General features: G+C 54.8%; 1 protein-coding gene across 2 annotated transcripts; it reads left to right on the top strand.

The window, feature by feature from the left end:
• Positions 1-299: 299 nt before the first annotated feature.
• On the top strand, positions 300-18,298 carry CRLF1 (cytokine receptor like factor 1). 2 transcript variants are annotated; one of them, XM_027853196.1, is made up of 10 exons: positions 300-687; positions 1,026-1,283; positions 6,382-6,666; positions 7,748-7,877; positions 8,295-8,464; positions 10,040-10,197; positions 14,392-14,560; positions 16,846-17,030; positions 17,522-17,569; positions 17,809-18,298. In XM_027853196.1, the coding sequence occupies exons 1-10, from the start codon at positions 678-680 to the stop codon at positions 17,830-17,832; spliced, it is 1,437 nt and encodes a 478-aa protein (XP_027708997.1). In that variant the 5' UTR covers positions 300-677; the 3' UTR covers positions 17,833-18,298. The 2 variants fall into 2 exon arrangements, with proteins under 2 accessions (XP_027708997.1, XP_027708998.1); XM_027853197.1 differs by having other exon boundaries at positions 305-687; positions 17,527-17,569.
• The last annotated feature ends 187 nt before the right edge of the window (positions 18,299-18,485 follow it).

Raw genomic sequence — 18,485 nt, 5'->3', positions numbered from 1 at the left:
AAGGCGAGGAGCAGGCGGGAAATCCCCCTCCCCCCAATGTTTGTTTATTGCAGAGGATTTTGCTTCAGAGCCGGAGTCCCAAGGGCCTGAGGACAAGCTGGGGTGTAGTGTGTGCGTGACGGAGTAGAAGGGAATGGGGGTCCCGGGGTCAGAGGAAGAGACCTCGGGCGGAGAGTAAAATCGGGCGGAGGTGGGGGCGGGGAGAAAGTAGAAACGAAAACTTTTTAAAAATTTTAAGAGGGAAAAAAAAACATTGCTCTGGGCTGTCGGTGCTACCTGCAGTTAGGGTGTGGGTGCACCTCCTGAGTATTACTCACCTGCGCGCCACCCCCGGCCCTGGCCCTTACGCGGCCAGGCCCTCAAGAACCTTGCTGAGTGAATTTTTCCGAGTGGGGAGGGAGGAGAGCCAGAGCCCAAGCACAGAGAGGGAGAGGGCTGAGGGAAAGGGGAGAAGCCCGGCCCAGAGGACATCCTTCCAGCAGGAACCCCCCCCTCCCAGCCTCGCTCCTTGGGCAGGCCCCGGGGGTGTGTGTGTGCATGGGAGTGTGTATGTTTCGGGCCCCCTCCCTGGAGACAGCCGGACCTTAGAGCCTCTCGCAGAGCCGTCTTTCGTCCGGGGCCTGCGTCACGTCGGGGCCACTTGGGCTGAGGTAACTGGAGAAGCAGCCGCTCAGCTAATGTCACTAAGTGGGTTTGCACTTCTCTCCCTCCCTCTCTTTTTTCCCGAGTTTTGTCTCTTTTCTCTCCCCCCCCACCTTCCAGTGAACTCCCCCCTCCATCAGAGCAAGGCGCTTGGGGGGAGGGAGTGCGCCGGGGGGAGGCTGGGCTGGGGGTTGGGGGGAGGCTGAGGAAGGGGAGGAGGAGAGAAAGGAGGAGGAAAGCGGGAGGGGGCAGTGGAGAGAGGGGGACAGTGAGAGGAGTCTGGAGTCCCAGCAGTGGAGGGCTTGTTAATTTCAGGCCCCCCCGGGGGCGGGGCAGGGCGGGGCCAAAGGCGCATTAGCAGCTTGTCAATTTCGGTTGCTCAGACTTGCCCCGGACTCTCCGAAACTTGTTGCGGCTCCGCGCGCCCGTCTCCTTTTCCCCTGGCCACTCGTTGACTCCCGCTCCCCCACTCCTTGTTCCCGACTCCCCGTGGACCTGCTTTTCCCCAGAGCTCCGGGGCCGCCGGATGCTGCGGGCTCCGGGCGGAGGCTTGAGGCAGGGCGCTGCCCTCCCCACGGCGCGGACCATGCTAGCCTTAGCGCTGCTTGCCTTCGGAGCGCTGCGAGCGGGATCTGGAAGCTGTGAGTACCTACCCCAAACCGTCCCCTACCCCAGGCACTCACACTCACACTCCCCAGCTCCAGGAGGCGCTGGGGGATGCTCCGGGCCAGGCTGGAGCCCAGCCCTCTCCCCTCGGTCCCCCTCCCGGCCTGCGGCACCTGGCTGGCCCGGGAACAAAGGAAGGGGCCCCGGGGAGCCCCCGCTGGGCCCCGGGGCGAGGGGGGGGAGGAGGAGGAGGCGCCAGCCCGGGGCGAGGCTGGATGGGCAGGCCCGTAGCGCAGCGCGCCTCGGGCGGGCTCAGGGGGTCGTCTTCTGGCTAGGGTTGGAGGTTGCGCTTAGCCGGGTACCGGCAGGGCACGGCCCTGGGCCTGGGCGCACAAGATAAGATCCTGTTCCCCGGCATTTTTCCTCCCTCAGCGGGTCCGCACCACCTGCGAGGCGCGCTAGACTGGGGGAGCACGGGCCGGGCGGGGCTAGGGGTGCTGGATAGGAGCGGGGCAGCACCTCGGGCCCCTGGGACTTCACCTGGCCTGGCTGAGCTGAGCGGGCGAGTCACCTCGGTTGCCGAGAAGCGGGCCTCTTTCCTGGGCAGCCCCCCTCCTCGCGAATTTCCCCCTCTTTTCAGCTCGGGGGCAGCCTTTGAGCCTTCCGGGGCTCCCTCTGCTGCTCGCTGCGGGAGTAAGGGGTAGGGGAACACATCGCATCACCCCTCTTTGTAGCTTAGGGTCGCGTTCCGGCGTTGGTCCCCGGGAGCCGGGCCAGACCCTGCATCGCCCCGCCTCATTGTCTCTCCTGTCCCGGGTTCAGAGTACACCCGCACCTTAGTCTCCCCAACTCCCCGACACCCATACGCGAAGGATCGGATTGAGCCCTGTGTCTCCCGATCTAGAAGCAGGGAGTGGAAGGGTGGGGGAAGGGGACCCAGAAGTGAACCGCGCCATGGACCGAGAGCCTAGAAAGGGGGTTGGGGGGGTTAGAGTGATGCTCAGCCTGGTCTGCCCCCTCCCGGGCTGATGGGATGAGCTAGGGGAAGGGGCAAGATGGGACGGTGCTGGGGGCCCTCTCTGGGCTCCAACTCCTGCTCCGCCTGGCTCCCAGCCCAGGGTCCCTGGGGATGAGCTTCTCGAGAATGGGGCTGCTTATCCCATTCCTCCTCTCTGCCCCTCTTCCAACTCCGGCAGTTTTACTGCCCAGATGGTATAGTCCTGAACCAGCATTACCCACCCTCCTCCTTTCCTTCATCTTGGGGCTGGGGCAGCTCTAAGATTGAGGCATTTGCCCGTGCTGAACCTGTGAGACTGAGTCTGGGGCTGGACGGGTACATACCACACTTAGACCCTGCTCGGTCACACCTCAGGAAAGGCATCTCTGTCCAAATTCACAAATGAACATATATACAAACACTCATCCACCCTCACACAAACACACTGTCACACACAGACTCACTCTCAGTCACACACAGTCACCTAATCACATTCAAACACAAACTGTATTCGGCTCATACACACTCTTGAGCCAACGTAAACTTATACACACACTCTCACAAAATCCCATTCAGATTCAGATGTTCAGATAAACACACAAACTTGGACACACAAACCCAGACACACACATAGGCATACAAATACAGGCACAAAAAGAAAAAAGAAAAAAACATTGCACATTCTTACACACACTCTCCATCACCACAAACCCATGTCCTCATTAAGCACCCTGAAGGGCATCAGACATTCACACCTTTCAAAACCTTCCTCACCCTTCTGCTCATACCCCACCCTTGACTTGGCTTGTTCTCAGTGCCCTCCCTATGCCACTGGTCTACACTGGACCAGATCTCAGTGGGAAGCCGGGAGGAGAGAGAATCTAGGGGATGAAGGAAGAGGTTGGGGTGGCCTGACTTCGGTAAGTGTCAGAGAAGAAGTAAACGGTGCAGGCAAGAGGGTGGGGAGAGCATGGCTAGGGTTGGGGCCTCCAGAGAACCCCCATAACCCCAGGGACAGTTCAGCCCACCTTTGTTCCCCTTTCTCTGTGGAGGACCAGAGAGAGGAGGAAAAGGGGACTGTGTGTCTGTGCAGAGGGGGTTGCTGTGTTTTTTTCTTTAAGAAAAAAATTAAATAAAAGATCCTCACACCTCTACAATGTGTTTCGACTTTATGATGTGACTTAGCACCTGATCAGCAATCTGGTTTTATAGTCCAGTCGTAAAGTGTCCAGCAGGTATGGACCCAAATTCTGGGCTTGCCCTGTCTGTCCTGGGCCTCGCCAGCCCCCCTCCACCCGCCTCCCTGGCCCCTTCCGCTCCAATTTGAAAACTTCACACTTTTCCCTTTTAAAACACATGTTCTTCCTTTTTAATAACGGGCCAGGCTGTGGATCGGAAAAACATTGTTAAAGTCGCTGGCCCCGGGAGCCAGCAGTCTGCACGGCTCCCTTGCTCCCTCGCTTGCTCAGCTCAGCTCCCATCACTCTGGGTGGAAGGCTGGGGCGGGTGGAGGAGGGGGGAGATGGAGAGAGAGGAGCCCAAGCCCGAGAGGAGGGGAGCTCCCTGCCAAGAGAAGGGGGGTTACTTCAGCCCCTGGGCCAGAACGGGGCAGAGGGAGGCCGAAGGAGTCATTGGTCCGACTTCTGGCTGCCTTGGGTTCAGCCAGGTCGGCCAGGCAGTGCCGTGGGCTCTATAAATTTGTGGTTCCCCACCCCACCCCCAGGCTCTCGGCCACCCAGCCTCGTGGAATGTCTCAGCCGCCTCCTTTCCACGTCGGGAAATATAGTTTTTATGCATTGTTTATGCTCGATCTTCCGTTTGTTCTTTCTGGGGGCTGCTCTCTCCCCACTCTCTTCTCCCCCCTCCTTCCAGCAGCAGGCCACAGGACAGCCTGGCCTCTCCCCTTCTGAGGGACCCCCAAGCCAGTGCCGGAAGGGGGTGTGGGACTAGGGAGGGCCCAGGAAGCACTGGGCCTGAAACCCTCCTTCCTCCCGCCAGCTGAAGGAAAACAAGAGACACCCCCCTTCCTCAGCAGGCTGCTGGCTGGCACTGCCCGCTGGTGCCCACAGATCCACAAGGGGAGGCCAAGACCCCCGACGGCAGCTGTGGCATCTGGGAGAGACGCCACACTGGGGTTGGGATAAGACAGAGGAGAAGAGGAGCCAAAGCGGTGCTGGGGAGTGGGCAGGACTAGAGTTAGGGAGGGCTTTGGCACAAATAGGGCCAGAGACACCCCCCTATACACACATACACCTCCCACCAAGAGGGTCTGGACCCCCCAGAGAGCCCCTTCTAGTCTGCCTCCAGAAGGCCTCCCTTCTGCATAGGGATGCTCCCTGGGTGCCCTTGACCCTGAGTGGGCCAGGGCAAGAGGGGTCCCCAGGCCATTCCCCTTGGGGTGCCCCCGCCCCTGCCCAGGAGGCAGGAAGCGGTGGGTGGGCTGGGCAGAGGCTTCGGCAGGCGGGAGGGCGCGGGGGCTTCCGCGTCAGAGTTTCATGCTGAAGGAATTCCGAATTAGCGAGGAGGCCGGCTCTCTTGGTAACGCTTCTCTCACTGTGACCTCCAAACCAGATTACTGGGGCGGGCTTGGCTGCACACAGCTTCCCAACATGTTTTTCTGTTGCTCTGTCAGAAACCTCCTGTGCAAGCTCCCCGTGGTCACAGGGCTGCAAAGCTTGTGACTAGGAAGACACCAGGGACTCCTGGGCCCAGGGAGGGAGGTTGCCCAGGACCCAGGAAGTGAAGCCCCTCAGGGAGCGCTGGAGGGACAGGGGAGTCTGCCCTCCTCCCTTCTGCTGCCCCTCCTCTGCTCCAGCCGCCAGCACATCCGTCCGGCACACCACTCACAGGGATGGCTCAGACTTCAGGCACTCCCTGGACAGAGCCCCAAATTCAATTTATATCTCACGCTCCAAGTAGACAAAGCCCACTGCCAAATCTGCCCATAGAAATCTCAGCCATCTCAGATGTTTTAGGCCAGAGGATTGGAAGGAGGAGGCAGCCGCATCAGCTGGCTTGTCCCCAATCCACCCCCTTCCCAAGCTGAGGGAGGATAGTGAAGAGGACAGGATCTTCCCCCCGCCCCATGAGAATGAACAGTAGACATTCAGTAAGTGCTTACTGTGTGTAGAGTCCAAAATTGGTGCCTAGGGAAGACAGAGGAAAGAGGCAAAGTATAGCCAAGACAGGCTCCCTTGCTGTCCTCACGAAGCCCTCGATCTAGTAGGCTGAATGGGACCCACATAGGTGACTGCAATACTCAACATTACATAATAAGGTCATCAGAAAGGTACAAAATAAATCCGCTGTTATGTGAGAACTGAGGAGGGGGAGGTCAGAGCAGGGCAGTAAGGGAAGGTTTCCTAAGGAGAAGATGGCGTTTGACTTGGGTTTCAGAGATTGGTTCAATTCACTGAACTTGTCTTGCCCCATCTGGAGATCAGTTTTGTTTCCTTCTTGTGGGGATGGGAGGTATCAGCTATGTGGGAGGACGTGCTTACATGGAAGGGGGTGCACAAGGCAAGACCACCAGCCACCTGAAAAATTCATGACCAAGGCTGAGCTGTTAGGGTCTGCTAGTGGATAAAGGAGGAGCTGGTGGAGCAGTGTGGACGATGGGGATCCCACTGTGCTGGTGTGTTACAGGTATCATCTCAAGTGGAGACTGAGATGACCTGATCATAGAATGTTGGCCCTGTTAGTGATCAACTAAACTAAGCCTGAGAGGGAAATGACTTATTCAAGGTCACATAGGAAGTTAATGGCACAGCCTCCAGGACATGAACCCACAGCATCAAAGAATTTTGAGCTGGAGAGGGCCTTAAAGATTATCTAATCCAATTTTACAAGTAAAGAAACTGAGGCCCACAGAGGAGACATGACTTACTCAGGAGTACACAGGAAACTGGCGGAGCTGGAACTGCTACGCAAGTGAACTGCCCTCCATCCCAAAGTTCTTTGTGCCACAACAAGCATCTTCTCTTGATCCTTTTCCTTAAAGCCCAAGCCATCTTTGGACTGAGGAGGCCCTCGGAGGCCTTGGGCTGAGCCCTCTGCCCCATCCCTGAATCCCTGCACTCCTGGAAGCAGGCGCCCAGGCCCCCGAGGCTGATGGGGTGTTGTTTTTCTGACCCCAGACCTGGCTGTGATCGCCCCCCAGGACCCGACACTGCTCATCGGTTCCTCCCTCCACGCTACCTGTTCAGTGAGCGTGAGCGGCAGTGATGCACCCACGGCTGAAGGGCTCTACTGGACCCTCAACGGCCGGCGGCTGGCCCCCGAGCTCTCCCAGATCCTCAACGCCACCACCCTGGGCCTGGCACTGGCCAACCTCAACGGCTCCAAGCAGCAGTCGGGGGACAACCTAGTGTGCCACGCCCGGGACGGGAGCATCCTCGCTGGCTCCTGCCTCTATGTGGGCTGTATGTGCTCCATCTCTGCCTCCCCCTCCCAACCATCAAGAATGCCCCTAGCACCCACACTAGATAATCCCTATCTCCCATCCCTTCTGCCCCCAGGGAGCTCAGGGGACCTCAGATGCCCTGTCCCTGAGGTGGTTTGAAAGGACTCTTGAAGCCAACTCACCCCAAACACCCCTGAGTCTCTGTGATGGGGCAAGGGGTAGCTCAGGCCTGATCTGGTCATTCAGAGGTCACAGGGAACCTAAGGGTCAGGCAACAAGAATGACATATTTCCTCTGCATCCTCCCGCAAGAAGGAATCTGAGCTGCGTTAAACACCAGACTGCTTGCTCTTCCTCTGCTTTTACCATAAGCACAAACACCTCTGTCCGAAGGAAATCCATGCCCCAGTGCCTTGCTGTAAGCAAGAAAGGGCTTTACATACCCTGTGAACATTGAAGGAGTAGGAACTAGGTCTGGGAGGAGGAAGGATGCTGGCCCCTGGTGAAGGGCCTGGGTGAGGCTGAGAGTATGGACACATAATAGGATCCTGGCCCTCAGTCCTCTTGTTTAGTCTGCCTCTGTTCAGGCCCAGAGCCTCAGACTGGCCTTCGGGTCCCACAGCCCAGAGCCCTGGATTAGACTCCTTGGTAACAATAGGGCAGCCCCCAGTTCCTGCCAGCCCCCAACCGCATTCAGAAAGAACTTGGACTGGTTTATATTTGCCATGTCCCAGGGTCTTTCAGGGAAACGGGGGGATTTGGGCAGGAATGGACACCGGCCTCTTCCTCTCCCCTCCCAGGGAGCAAGCGCTCCAGGACCCCAGCACAGACCCTGACACTCCGTAACCGGATCCCAGGCAGGGTCCACGGCTGCAAACACGTTTCCTTGAAATAAAGGATGAATAAATCAGGAGGTGTCGGCTCCCCCAGTCTCAGGCCCAGCTCCTCGGGGAGTCCCGTTCCGGTTTTGCCCAAGCCCCTGGCCCCTCCTCTAGCCCTCCATTCCTAGCAGGGGGCCAGGCTGAGATGGGATTGGGGGCCTGAGCTCCGGGAAGGTTCCTTTCCACCTTGCTGACCTTCGTCTCCCCACCCCACCCCCAGTGCCCCCTGAGAAGCCCGTTAACATCAGCTGTTGGTCTAAGAACATGAAGGATCTAACCTGCCGCTGGTTCCCAGGCACCCAGGGGGAGACCTTTCTCCATACCAACTATACCCTTAAATACAAGCTTCGGTAAGTATGTGTGAGAAGTCGGACTGGCATTCCCCAAGCTCTAAGGGGCAGGGACAGAGGGACCAGGCTGAAGAGCGAGGAGGACGAATGGAGCCATGGCCATGGAGCCTGCAGAAGGAGGGCTCAGGCATTGCAACTGGGATCCCACAGGGAGGGGAAGCCAGCTCAGGGTGGGAGATAGCTGGGATTCCCATGAGCCTGAGGAGGGGCACATAGAAAGGGGCCATCCAGGAGGGATGAGCAAGTCTAGCAGAGATGGGAGGCAAATCCCTGGAGGAGGGGAACATAGGAAGGGGCCCAGGGAAGGGATTTCCTGGCAATGGGAATAGAGGAAGGTGAGGGGATACCAAAGGTGGTAGGACAGCCCGGGCTCCAGGGTGTGTGTGCAGGGGGTTGTCGTTTGTCTCCCTAAACCAGGTGGTACGGGCAGGATAACACATGCCAAGAATACCACACCGTGGGGCCCTATTCCTGCCACATTCCCAAGGACCTGGCACTATTCACACCCTATGAGATCTGGGTGGAAGCCACTAACCGCCTGGGCTCGGCCAGGTCGGAGGTGGTCACATTGGACATCCTCGATGTGGGTGAGGCTTTTTCGCTAGGCCCCAGCCCCCTCCCGGCCCCGTGTCTCTTCATTCCCTCTCCTCACCTCCAGAGGACTTTCCCAACAGCACTCGAGCCCTCTGAGGATGGAGGTCGAGGACCGAGATGAAGTGGGACCTGTTGCCTGAGGAAGGCTGTAACTGGAGCCGGTCTTTCTGACCATCTGCTCCACGGGCCCATTAGAACATTTATCTGCTCCTTTGGCCTAGCTGTTTGTCTGCTCCTCTCTTCATACTCTGTCCAGATCTCGCGACCTGTCTGCCATCTGTCAGCTCCCAGCTCACCCCTGTGTTTTCCTATTGGCTCGGTCCCCCACTTGAGTCACTCTCTGATTCCCAGAACCCATCCACCCCACTCTACTACTCTCCCTGGTCCCCATCCATCTGTCTGTATACTCCCCTAGTCCCTCAGCCTTTCTCCATCTCCACCGCTCTCTGCCTTTCTTTCCTCCTTCCCTGGGAGGCTAAGTTCTTGCTTGGCTGGAGGGGGGTTGGGGGTGGGGGGGGGGGGGGTGGGGCGGGGCATCCCAGTCTCGATCCCTGTCCTGGGGCCCTGGACACCCCACGGAAAACACCTGGCTCTGGTTTGCCCTCGGGGTGGGGCCCAACTCCTTCCTCTGAAGCCCCAGGTCCCTGCCCTCCCCCTCCCCCCTCCCTCCCTGATGGGATGGGGCTATGGCTGGGGCTGGGATTGGGTTTGGTCTCTGGGCCCCTCCTCCTCAGCCTGGGCCAGGTGTGGGGGCCCTTTGGGAGTGGGGAGGGGAATGGGAACAGGAGCCTTCAGGTCAGGGAGGGGCTGGGGAGACCCAACCCTGGCCCCCTCCCTGGGAAGCAGCCGGACCTGGTCTGAGGGCAGGGGGGAGGACCGGAAGGCAGGAAATAGATGATCTGTGAGCAGAATTGGTCCTAATCTAATTAGGATGTTTCTCAGCCTCCCTTTCCCCCAGGCAGCCCCCAGTCCTTAACCCTTTCAGTGCTGGGGCTCCCCCCAACACACACAAGGGGGCAATGCTGACCTCAGCCCAGAGCTCCTGAAAGATGTGACTATCAAAGGGGGAAAGGAAAAAAAAGGGATGGAGGGATCACTCCTCCTGATGCATAAAGCCCTGGCATCATACCTCCACTTTGCAGCTTCCTTGTTGTGTGACCCAGTCACTCGGAGACGGTTTCCTTATCTGAAAATAGAGGCAGTTTATACCTCTACTGTATTCTTCAAAGAACTATAGTGAAGAGAGCGCTTTGTAAGCCTGTAGAAATCAAGATTGTGATTATGCCAGTTCTCAATGTGGGGCCAAGAAGCTTTGAAGTCCCAAGGTCCAGGTTCCATCCAAGCTCGCAGAAGTCACCCCAGTCCACTGTGGGGCAGGAATGGCCTATAACTCCCCTATTGCTATCTTTGTTGACACCCATTTGTGTACCTCCCAAGTAATACCGAGGGTCCCAGACTCAGTCCTTCTCCCCATGCTTTGGTCCCAGTTTAGTGTTCAACTGGTCAGGGTGTGCCTAGGGGGAAGAGACCCAGCCTGAAAGGGATTAATTCACCCGATTCCTCACCAGTAACAACAGACCCCCCACCAGATGTCCACGTGAGCCGAGTGGGGGGGTTGGAGGACCAATTGAGTGTCCACTGGAACTCCCCACCAGCACTCAAAGACTTCCTTTTCCAAGCTAAGTATCAGATCCGCTACCGGGTAGAGGACAGCGTGGAATGGAAGGTAAGATAACCTTTCCCCTATGACCTTCAACCCCATCCCTCTGGGGTCTGATTATCTTTTCCCCTACTTCCTACTCTGGCACCAATCTCACTACTTCTTTCTCCCTCACACTCTCTCCCTTTCTCTCTCCTTTCCTTCTCTCTCTCTCTCCCTCCCTTCCTCCCCTTTCTTCTTATCTTTGTTACCTTCTCTATCTCTCCTATGTCTCTCTGTCTATGTCTCCTCTCTGAATGGATCTTCCTTTCATCTATCTCTGTTCTTCCTCTGTCTCTATCTGCCTCTGTCTCTGTGTCTCTGTTTCCTATCTCTCTGTCCCTGTCTCTCTGCCACTGTCTCTGTCTTTCTCTCTGTCTCTGTCTCTCTGTGCCTCTTGGTCTGTCTCTGCCTTTCTTCTGTCTCTTTCTCCCTTTGTCTCTGTGTCTCTGTTTCTGTCTCTCTCTGTCTCTGTCTCTCTGCCACTGTCTCTCTGTCTTTCTCTCTGTGCCTCTCTGTCTCTGCCTTTCACCTGTCTCTGTTTTTCCTGTCTCTTTCTGCCTCTGTCTCTGTGTCTCTGTTTCTGTGTCTCTGCTTTTCTTTCTCTCTAACTCTCTCTCTCTGTGTCTCTGTCCCTCTTTCTTTCTCTTCTTTCATAGAAAACAAAATGTCAGAACTGGAAGAAATCTCAGGAAAAAAACACAGGATTAGAGCTAATTGGAACCTTAGAGACTATCTAATCCAACTTCTTCAATTTACAGATGAGGAAACTGAGTCCCAGAGAGATTTAGAACATAGGAAATTGCAGAACTTGAAGAAACCTTAGAAAATAGAATGAGGACAGGGACCGTTTCATCTTTGTCTCTGATTCTCCAGCACCTAGAACAGTGCCTGTCACGTAATGAACACTTAATAAACGCCTCCTTATCTATGAATATGGAAGCTGAAGGGACTTCATAAATGGAATATTAGATCTATAAAAGGCCGTAGAGAGACTGTCTAGTTCAATTAATTGAACACTTAGTTCAATAAATCAATAAAGAAACATTTATTAAGTACTTACTGCATGTCTGGGACTGGGTTGGGTGTTAGGGATGAAAGACATAAATGAAACAGTTTTGCCCTCAAAACGTTTATATTCTACGGTCAGGGAAGGGGAGGTAGAGACAAAATAAATATATTTAAATCCATACAAAATAGACACAAGATAGTAGAGGGGAGCAGTAACAGCTGAAGGATCAGAAAAAGCTTCCTGAAAAAAGGGATCGCCAAGCTGAGTTTTGGAGGGAACAAGGGATTCTAAGAGACAGAAGCAAGATGAGAGTCCAGGCATGGGGGACAGCCAATGCCAGTGCATGGATGTGGAAAATGGAGGGTCATGTGTGAGGCCAGTATGACTGAACATTGTAGGGTAGGAAGAGGTTTAATATGCAAGGTTAGGAAGGCAGGTTGGGGCCAAGCTGTGAAGGACTTTTAAAGCCAAATGGAGGAGTTCATAACTGATCCTACTGGAAATCGGGGGTGACCTCAGGTGAGGAAGCATGTTGATAGACAGAGAGGTGAGCTAGGAGTTGATAGATGATGGGCAGGTCCAGGGGTATGGGCAGAGAATGAAGAGATGGGAAGATAAGCATTGGAGTTTATTGAATAGGGGAATGGCATGGTCAGATCTGTGCTGTAGGAAAATGACTTGGATAGCTGTACGGAAGATGGCTGGAATGTGGGGAGAGTTGAAACAGGGAGGCACAATAGCTCCGGTAAAAGGTAATTCAAGGCCTGAACTAGGGTGGTAGCCATGTAAGCAGTGAGAAGGGGACAGATGCAAACGATGTTTTGGAGGTCAAAATGAAGAGACTTGGCAATTGATGAAGCAGAGCGAGGAATGGAGGATGACATGAAGTTTGTGGACTTGGGTGACTGGAAGAATGAACACAAATAGGGAGGTTCTGAAGACGGGTAAGTTGAAGGAGGGAAATGATGAGATCTGTTTGGGACATGTGGTGTTTGAGATGCTGATAGGACATTCAGTTCAAAATGGCCAATGGATGGTTGGACTGGCATTCAAGAAAGACTAGCTATATAGATCTAGGAGTTACCTACATGGAAGTGATCATTGAATCTGTAGGAGCTGATGATAGAGTAGAGAAGAAGACCCAGGACAGAGTCTTGAGGGGGTGGGTGTACAAAGGGATCCACATTATAGTTAGAAGGGTCTTCTCTAAGTCATCTCTTACTCTGAGAGGGAAGTAAGGGAGAAGAGGAGAGGGGATTACATCAAGGCATTTTGCAATGTAGACAAGGACAAAAGAAGAGGGGACAGGAGTGTTGTCTGTTTTCTCTGTGACCTATGATGCTAGGCCCTCAGCTGAGAAGGTGGGGTAGTGAATGGTGTGGGAGGCTAGAGAGAAGAGAAGGCTTGGGACATCCTTCATGCTTAGTGGGATGAAGAATCCTCTAGGGAGGAGTAAAAGGGCTGCCTTGCTGCCATGATGGCTTGTTGGTTTGAGTTGCTGAGGTTTATCCATTTCCATCCAGTCGCATGTGAGTGGGAGTAGAGAAGGCAGAGAGTGACTGCAATCTAACGGTGGGGATTTGGCAAGGCATGGGCATTGAGAGGACAAGGGGAGAAAGGAGTTGAGAGGAGAGGGCAGAATGGCATTGATCTGTGGGGACAGGAATGGGAGGAGGGGGAGGTGAAGCAAAAGCAGAAGCTATGGCCCAGAAGGTAGAGAGATTGGAGGTACTGGTGAGGATAAAGATGGCACAGAGAGACGAAATAAAGCAGTGAGGCAAATGTATGGAACACTGGATGTGGAGCCAGGAAAGCCTGGTTCCAAATCCTGCCTGAGTCATCTGCTAGCTGCATGACCCTGGCAATACCACTTAACCTCTGTTTGCCTCAGTTTCTCCATATGTAAAATGGAGATAAAAATAGCACCTATCTCCTAGGGTTGTGGTGAGGATCAAATAAGGTAATACTTACGAAGGTCATAACACAGTGCCTGGCACATAATGAGCACTGTATAAATATTAGTTATTATTATTATTATATTATAAACAGCCCCTCTCTCAGCCTCAGTTCCCTCATCTGCAAATTAGAGATAATAGCATATACCTCATAGGGTTGTACATATCCAATAAGATAACGTAGGCAGAGTGCTTTGCAAACCTTAAAGCACTCTAAATGCTAGTGATTATCAATGATAGGAGTTTGTGATCTGATAAAGGCATTTTGGAATTTTGGATTCTGAAGGTAGGACATTTGTGAGTGATGTTAAGATCAACAATGTATAAGCTATACAGTGTATAGCTTCCTGGGTATAAGCCAAGTTTGGGTGGAGGTACAGGTGAGGGGATCTGAGGAGGCTGACGAATTGAGAGTGTTTCAGGGGACATCTTCATGATGTTGGAGGCCATTAGTATAAAAGCAGGGAGCTGGGGGAGAAAGGGAAACTGTGAACCAGGTGCTGAAGTCCTTGAGAAAAGAGAGAGAATGTCCTGAGGGCTGGTAAATAATGCCTTTGGAATCTCTATTGGGTGGGAAATCTTAATTACAGTGAACCTCAAAGAAGGAGAATTTTGCTGACAGATTGTGGCAAACAGACAGAAAGTGACAATGGGGAACAAAAAAAAAAAAGATTCTAACTCCTTCCCTAGGACCAGTGTGTGTGTGTGTGTGTGTGTGTGTGTGTGTGTGTGTGTGTGTGTGTATGGGGGGGGAGGGTTGGGTGAGAGACAAAATGCAAGTGCCAGAAAGCGTGGCTGAGGATGCACTGTCATCAGATGCCAGGTTTCTCTACATGCCAGAACATGGAAGGGGTAGGAGAGGCAACAGTCTGGCATGGAGTGCATCTTATTAATTAAAAAACAAGAATTCCAGAAGGCACAGTGAAGGGGGCAGGAAGAAATGTAGTAAGGCAATGGAAGAGTATAGCTGAGGAATAAGAGAGGGCAGGATGGGTTGAGGCAAGGGATCTTCCAGACGGAGAAACTGAGGCCCAGAGACGGGGGCAGACTCTTCCAAGGACAGCCAGGGATAATGCCCGTAGTAAGTCCAGGACTTTCTACCCCAGAAGGCCACTGCCTTGACTTGGGATCCTGACATTTAACTTTTGCCCACCATCCATTTTTCCCTGTTCTATGATGATCCCTGACCTGTTTTCCCCCGGGCGGGGAGCCTGGCACTTCCCTGACCATCTTCTTCTCCCACCCCCGGCACAGGTGGTGGACGACGTGAGCAATCAGACCTCGTGCCGCCTGGCCGGCCTCAAGCCAGGCACGGTATACTTTGTGCAGGTGCGCTGTAATCCCTTCGGCATCTACGGGTCTAAGAAGGCAGGAATATGGAGCGAGTGGAGCCACCCCACGGCGGCCTCCACCCCCAGAAGTGGTGAGGGAAACCCACTCCCCATGCACACCATGCCCACGGAGCAGCGCAAGCTGAAGGACAGAGCTAGAAGGCTTTAAAACAGAGGCGCAGGGCTTAGAACATCAGATGTGAGGGCTGGAAGGAGCCTTAGAACGTAGAACGTGAAATGTTAGAGCTAGAAAGAGACTTAGGACTTAGAACAGAAAATGTCAGAAAAATGGAGAATGGCAGAGACTCTAGGAAAGGCCCTTAGAACCCAGAATGTTAAGATGGGAGGGCCCCTAGAATACAGAATGTTAGGGCTGGGGGAGCCCTTAGAGCATAGGATAGCAGGATCCTCAGAACATAGAATGTGAGAGTTGGGAGGGACCTAGGAACAAAGAATGGCAGGGCTGGGAGGGCCGTTAGAACCCAGAATGTCAGAGTGGGGAGGGGGACCCATAGAACACAGACTGCCAGAAAAGAGCCTCAGGTCTATCCTTCCTCAACACCTGGGAGGGGGAACAGGAGGGAATGGGGGGGGCGGGCTGGGAGGTGGATGCACATGGCTGCAACTCCATTCTTCTAACTCTGTTCCTGAAAGGCCCTGGCTGGGTGGGGAGTGCTGGGGAGAGGGCCTGGGGGCTGGGGCTACAGCCTTGGCCCGCCGCGTGCCCAGCACCTGCGTTTCTTGCAAAGGAGCCAGCTGGAGGCTGATTTCCCGCCGGGGAGGGAAGGCCTCGGCCTCCCTCGGCCTCCTTGCTGCAGGCAATGCCAGCACTTGTCAGCAGGTCCCCCCTGTTATTTATGACGTGAGGCTGATGTCCTTATCCGTCCGAGCGGTCCCTGGCCCTAGCTCCCACCATAGTAACCCATGCAGCCCAGCCCAGCTCAGCCTAGTCTGGTCAGGGGGAGGAGACCACCTGCCAACCAAACACCAGGCCTTCACTATAGGATGGACAGTACTGGGGGCTGTGGCGGGAGCGGGGGGCCTGCTCTGAGGGGATCCAGCTGAGTTTGGAGAGTAACTTTAAGACCATGGGCAGGAAAAGGGCCAGATAGCTCCCCACTTCTCTCGATTCCTGGAGAGACCCTTGAAGCTAGGCACGAAGCCACAGGGCCAACCAGCATGTTGTTTGGGGGTCTCCTCCCCCAGTGGTCCTACTTTAGTTCTCCCTTATCCCCTACTTTCTATCCCCCCGTCTCTTCCTTTCTCACTCCTCTCTCCTTTTCCTATGCCTCCTGTTTTTTCCATTCCCCTCTCCCTGTATATCTCTCCCTGTCCCAGCGTCTCTCCACTTCTTCTTTTCAAATCTCACTATTCATCTATTCCTGAGTCTCCATCAGTCTCTTCCTCTCCTTTACTGACTCTCAAGACCCCACCTCTGAGGCCTATTTCTCTCTCTCTCTCCTCTTCTTTCTGTCTCAGTCTGTCTGTCTGTCTCTACCCCTCCTCTTTTCTCTCTCCCCTCCCCGCCTGTCTCACACACACCTGGGCTCAGCTCAACGGGGACTTCTGTTCTTTCTTTGTGGAAAGCTTAAGAAAGAAATCCCTTCAGCTTTTCTCAAGCCCCAGTGAACAGGGGAGGGAGGGGGAGATTCATTCTGTCATGCTCATTCATTCACTCACGGTCCCCCCCCACCCCACATACACACCTCTGGGGAGCTGATGTACACACAGGAGCTTAGACAAATGTGGACATGTGTGTCCATGGATACGGAAGCATGGTGATCAACATCTCTGTGCCTGGACATGTGGTCACACATGCATAGGGATGGAAAGGCATAAATCCACAGGGTTGGTAGGCACCGAAATGTGTGGACACCCACACAAGTGGGTGTGTAGGCATGCTGGCATGCTTCTCATCTGGAGATGGGCAAAGCTCTACATCATATCTCATCTCATGACGTCTGCCACCTTCTCCAACCCCGCCCCCCCCCAAAAGCAGCTCGTCCTTTTTCTCCCTCTTTCTCCCTCGTCTCATCCTGCTGTCTCTCCCTCTCCCTTTTCCTGGTCTTAAGCCCAAAGCTTGGAGTCTAGATCTCAGACAGTGTCAGCCTACAGCCCAAGGCTCCACCTGGGGCCTGGGTGGTCCTCTAGCATAGAACCCACAAGTTTTCGGTCTAGAACCCGGGATAGCCCAGAGCCTACTACATCCTAGACCTCAAACAGCCCAGAAGCCAGTAGAGACCTGAGTTCATGGTCCAGATCCCAAGACACTGCACAGGCGAGGACAGAAGCCAACCTAGGCCCTCTCTGCCCCGTACCTGTTCTTCTTCCCTTCCTATGACTGTGGTATCTCCATCCCTTTCCTCCCATTCCCCAGAGCGGCAGGGCTCCAGTGGGGCCTGCGAGCCTCGCGGAGGGGAGCCCAGCTCCATGCCAGTGAGGCGGGAGCTGAAGCAGTTCCTCGGCTGGCTGAAGAAACATTCCTACTGCCCCAACCTTAGCTTCCGCCTCTATGACCAGTGGCGAGCCTGGATGCAGAAGTCCCACAAGACCCGCAACCAGGTAAGTGTGCCCAGGGCCTGTCCCCTTCCCTACAGTGTACCCGCTGCCCTGTGTGTAGTCTCAGGACTCTGCCTACTGGGCAGCCCTGCCCTCTACCTCTCCCCTAGGTGAATGACGCCTACAGAAACAATCTCAGATCTTAAGATATATAATAGCAGAGCTGGAAGGGACTTGGGAGACTGCCAAGACTACCCCCCTCATTTCGGAGGTAGAGGCCCAGAGACTGGTGATCACCAGCCCGAGGTCACACCACGAATCCATGGTATGCTAGGACAAGCACTCAGGTGTCTTGAACTCCTGGTCCTCTCCAGGATGTCACAGGCTAAATCCTGGGGCCAGGTATGGCGAGGGGCCCCCAGACTGCTGGCTTCTAGGCCAAGGGCCAGCGCTGACGCCTCCTGCTTTAAGACAGTCATTTCTGGGACCCTAGGCATGGGAGCACGGTGGTTTTGGAACAGACCCCCTCAAACATCACTCATGTTCTTTCTAAGCACAGGACGAGGGGCTCCTGTCCTCGGGCAGACGGAGCACGGCGAGAGGTAAGCAGGACTCCGGATGGGTGAGAGGGCAGAAAGGAGCGTGGGATCCACACATTTCCCCAAAACGTCACCTTCCAGTAAACATGTGCCTCCTCCACGAATCCCAACTTTGCCTATTGCATCTGAGTCCTGGTATCAACAGAACTCTCATCATGGACCCTGAGGCTGGTGCCCACAGATCAGGGTGGGCACCCTGCCCCCTATGCTCATCCAGAGTTTCTTTCCCTCTCTGCTTGTAGGTCCTACCTGGAGATAAACTGTAGTGATCCTAGGTCCTGGGCCAGGAGGGCACCTACCCACCCTAATGCCACCTCCCAAGAGTCTATGAAATATGGAGGGAGGACATCTGGGGCTCCTCTACTCTAACCTGGGGATCCCCCCCCCAAGTTCTCCCAAGCACTGGAACTGTGGATTCATCCAGGACACAAGATGCCCACCTAAGCCATAGCCCCTGCTCCCTGCCTATCAATCCCTATCTTGCCTGGGCCCCTGTTCCCAAAATGGGCAGCCCAGGCTTCTGTGGAGCCCCCAGGCAGCTCATCTCCGCTGTCTGGCAAGGAGCTGTCCTTAAGAACAGGGCCAGTGCAGGAATAGAACCAGGCAGGGCTTGGGCGGGTGGGGGTGGGGAGAGACCAGGCCCCTGCCTCTTGTGGTACCCATAACCCCTCCTGCTTCTGCCCAATTCCCTGTCAAAAGATTCTTATAAATAAACAACTTATTTTTGGTGAAGCTGTTTGTGAGAGGCAAGTGGGGGTTGGGGGGTGGGAGAAGACGAGGCATCTGGGCCAGGGCTGCTCTAAAAGGCACTCAGAATGCTAAGATCTCTGGGTTAGCATCTCTTCGGCAAGCTCCCTGAAGGGGCCTGGCTGGCCACTGCTGGAAGTGACTGAGAAGGGGCTGTTGCCTGAACGGACTG

Source organism: Vombatus ursinus, unplaced genomic scaffold (assembly GCF_900497805.2).
Source record: "Vombatus ursinus unplaced genomic scaffold, bare-nosed wombat genome assembly UNPS02009918.1, whole genome shotgun sequence".
Lineage (NCBI taxonomy): Eukaryota > Metazoa > Chordata > Mammalia > Diprotodontia > Vombatidae > Vombatus > Vombatus ursinus.
Note: the sequence above shows the minus strand (reverse complement) of the source record. Positions and strands in the feature narration are given on the sequence as shown.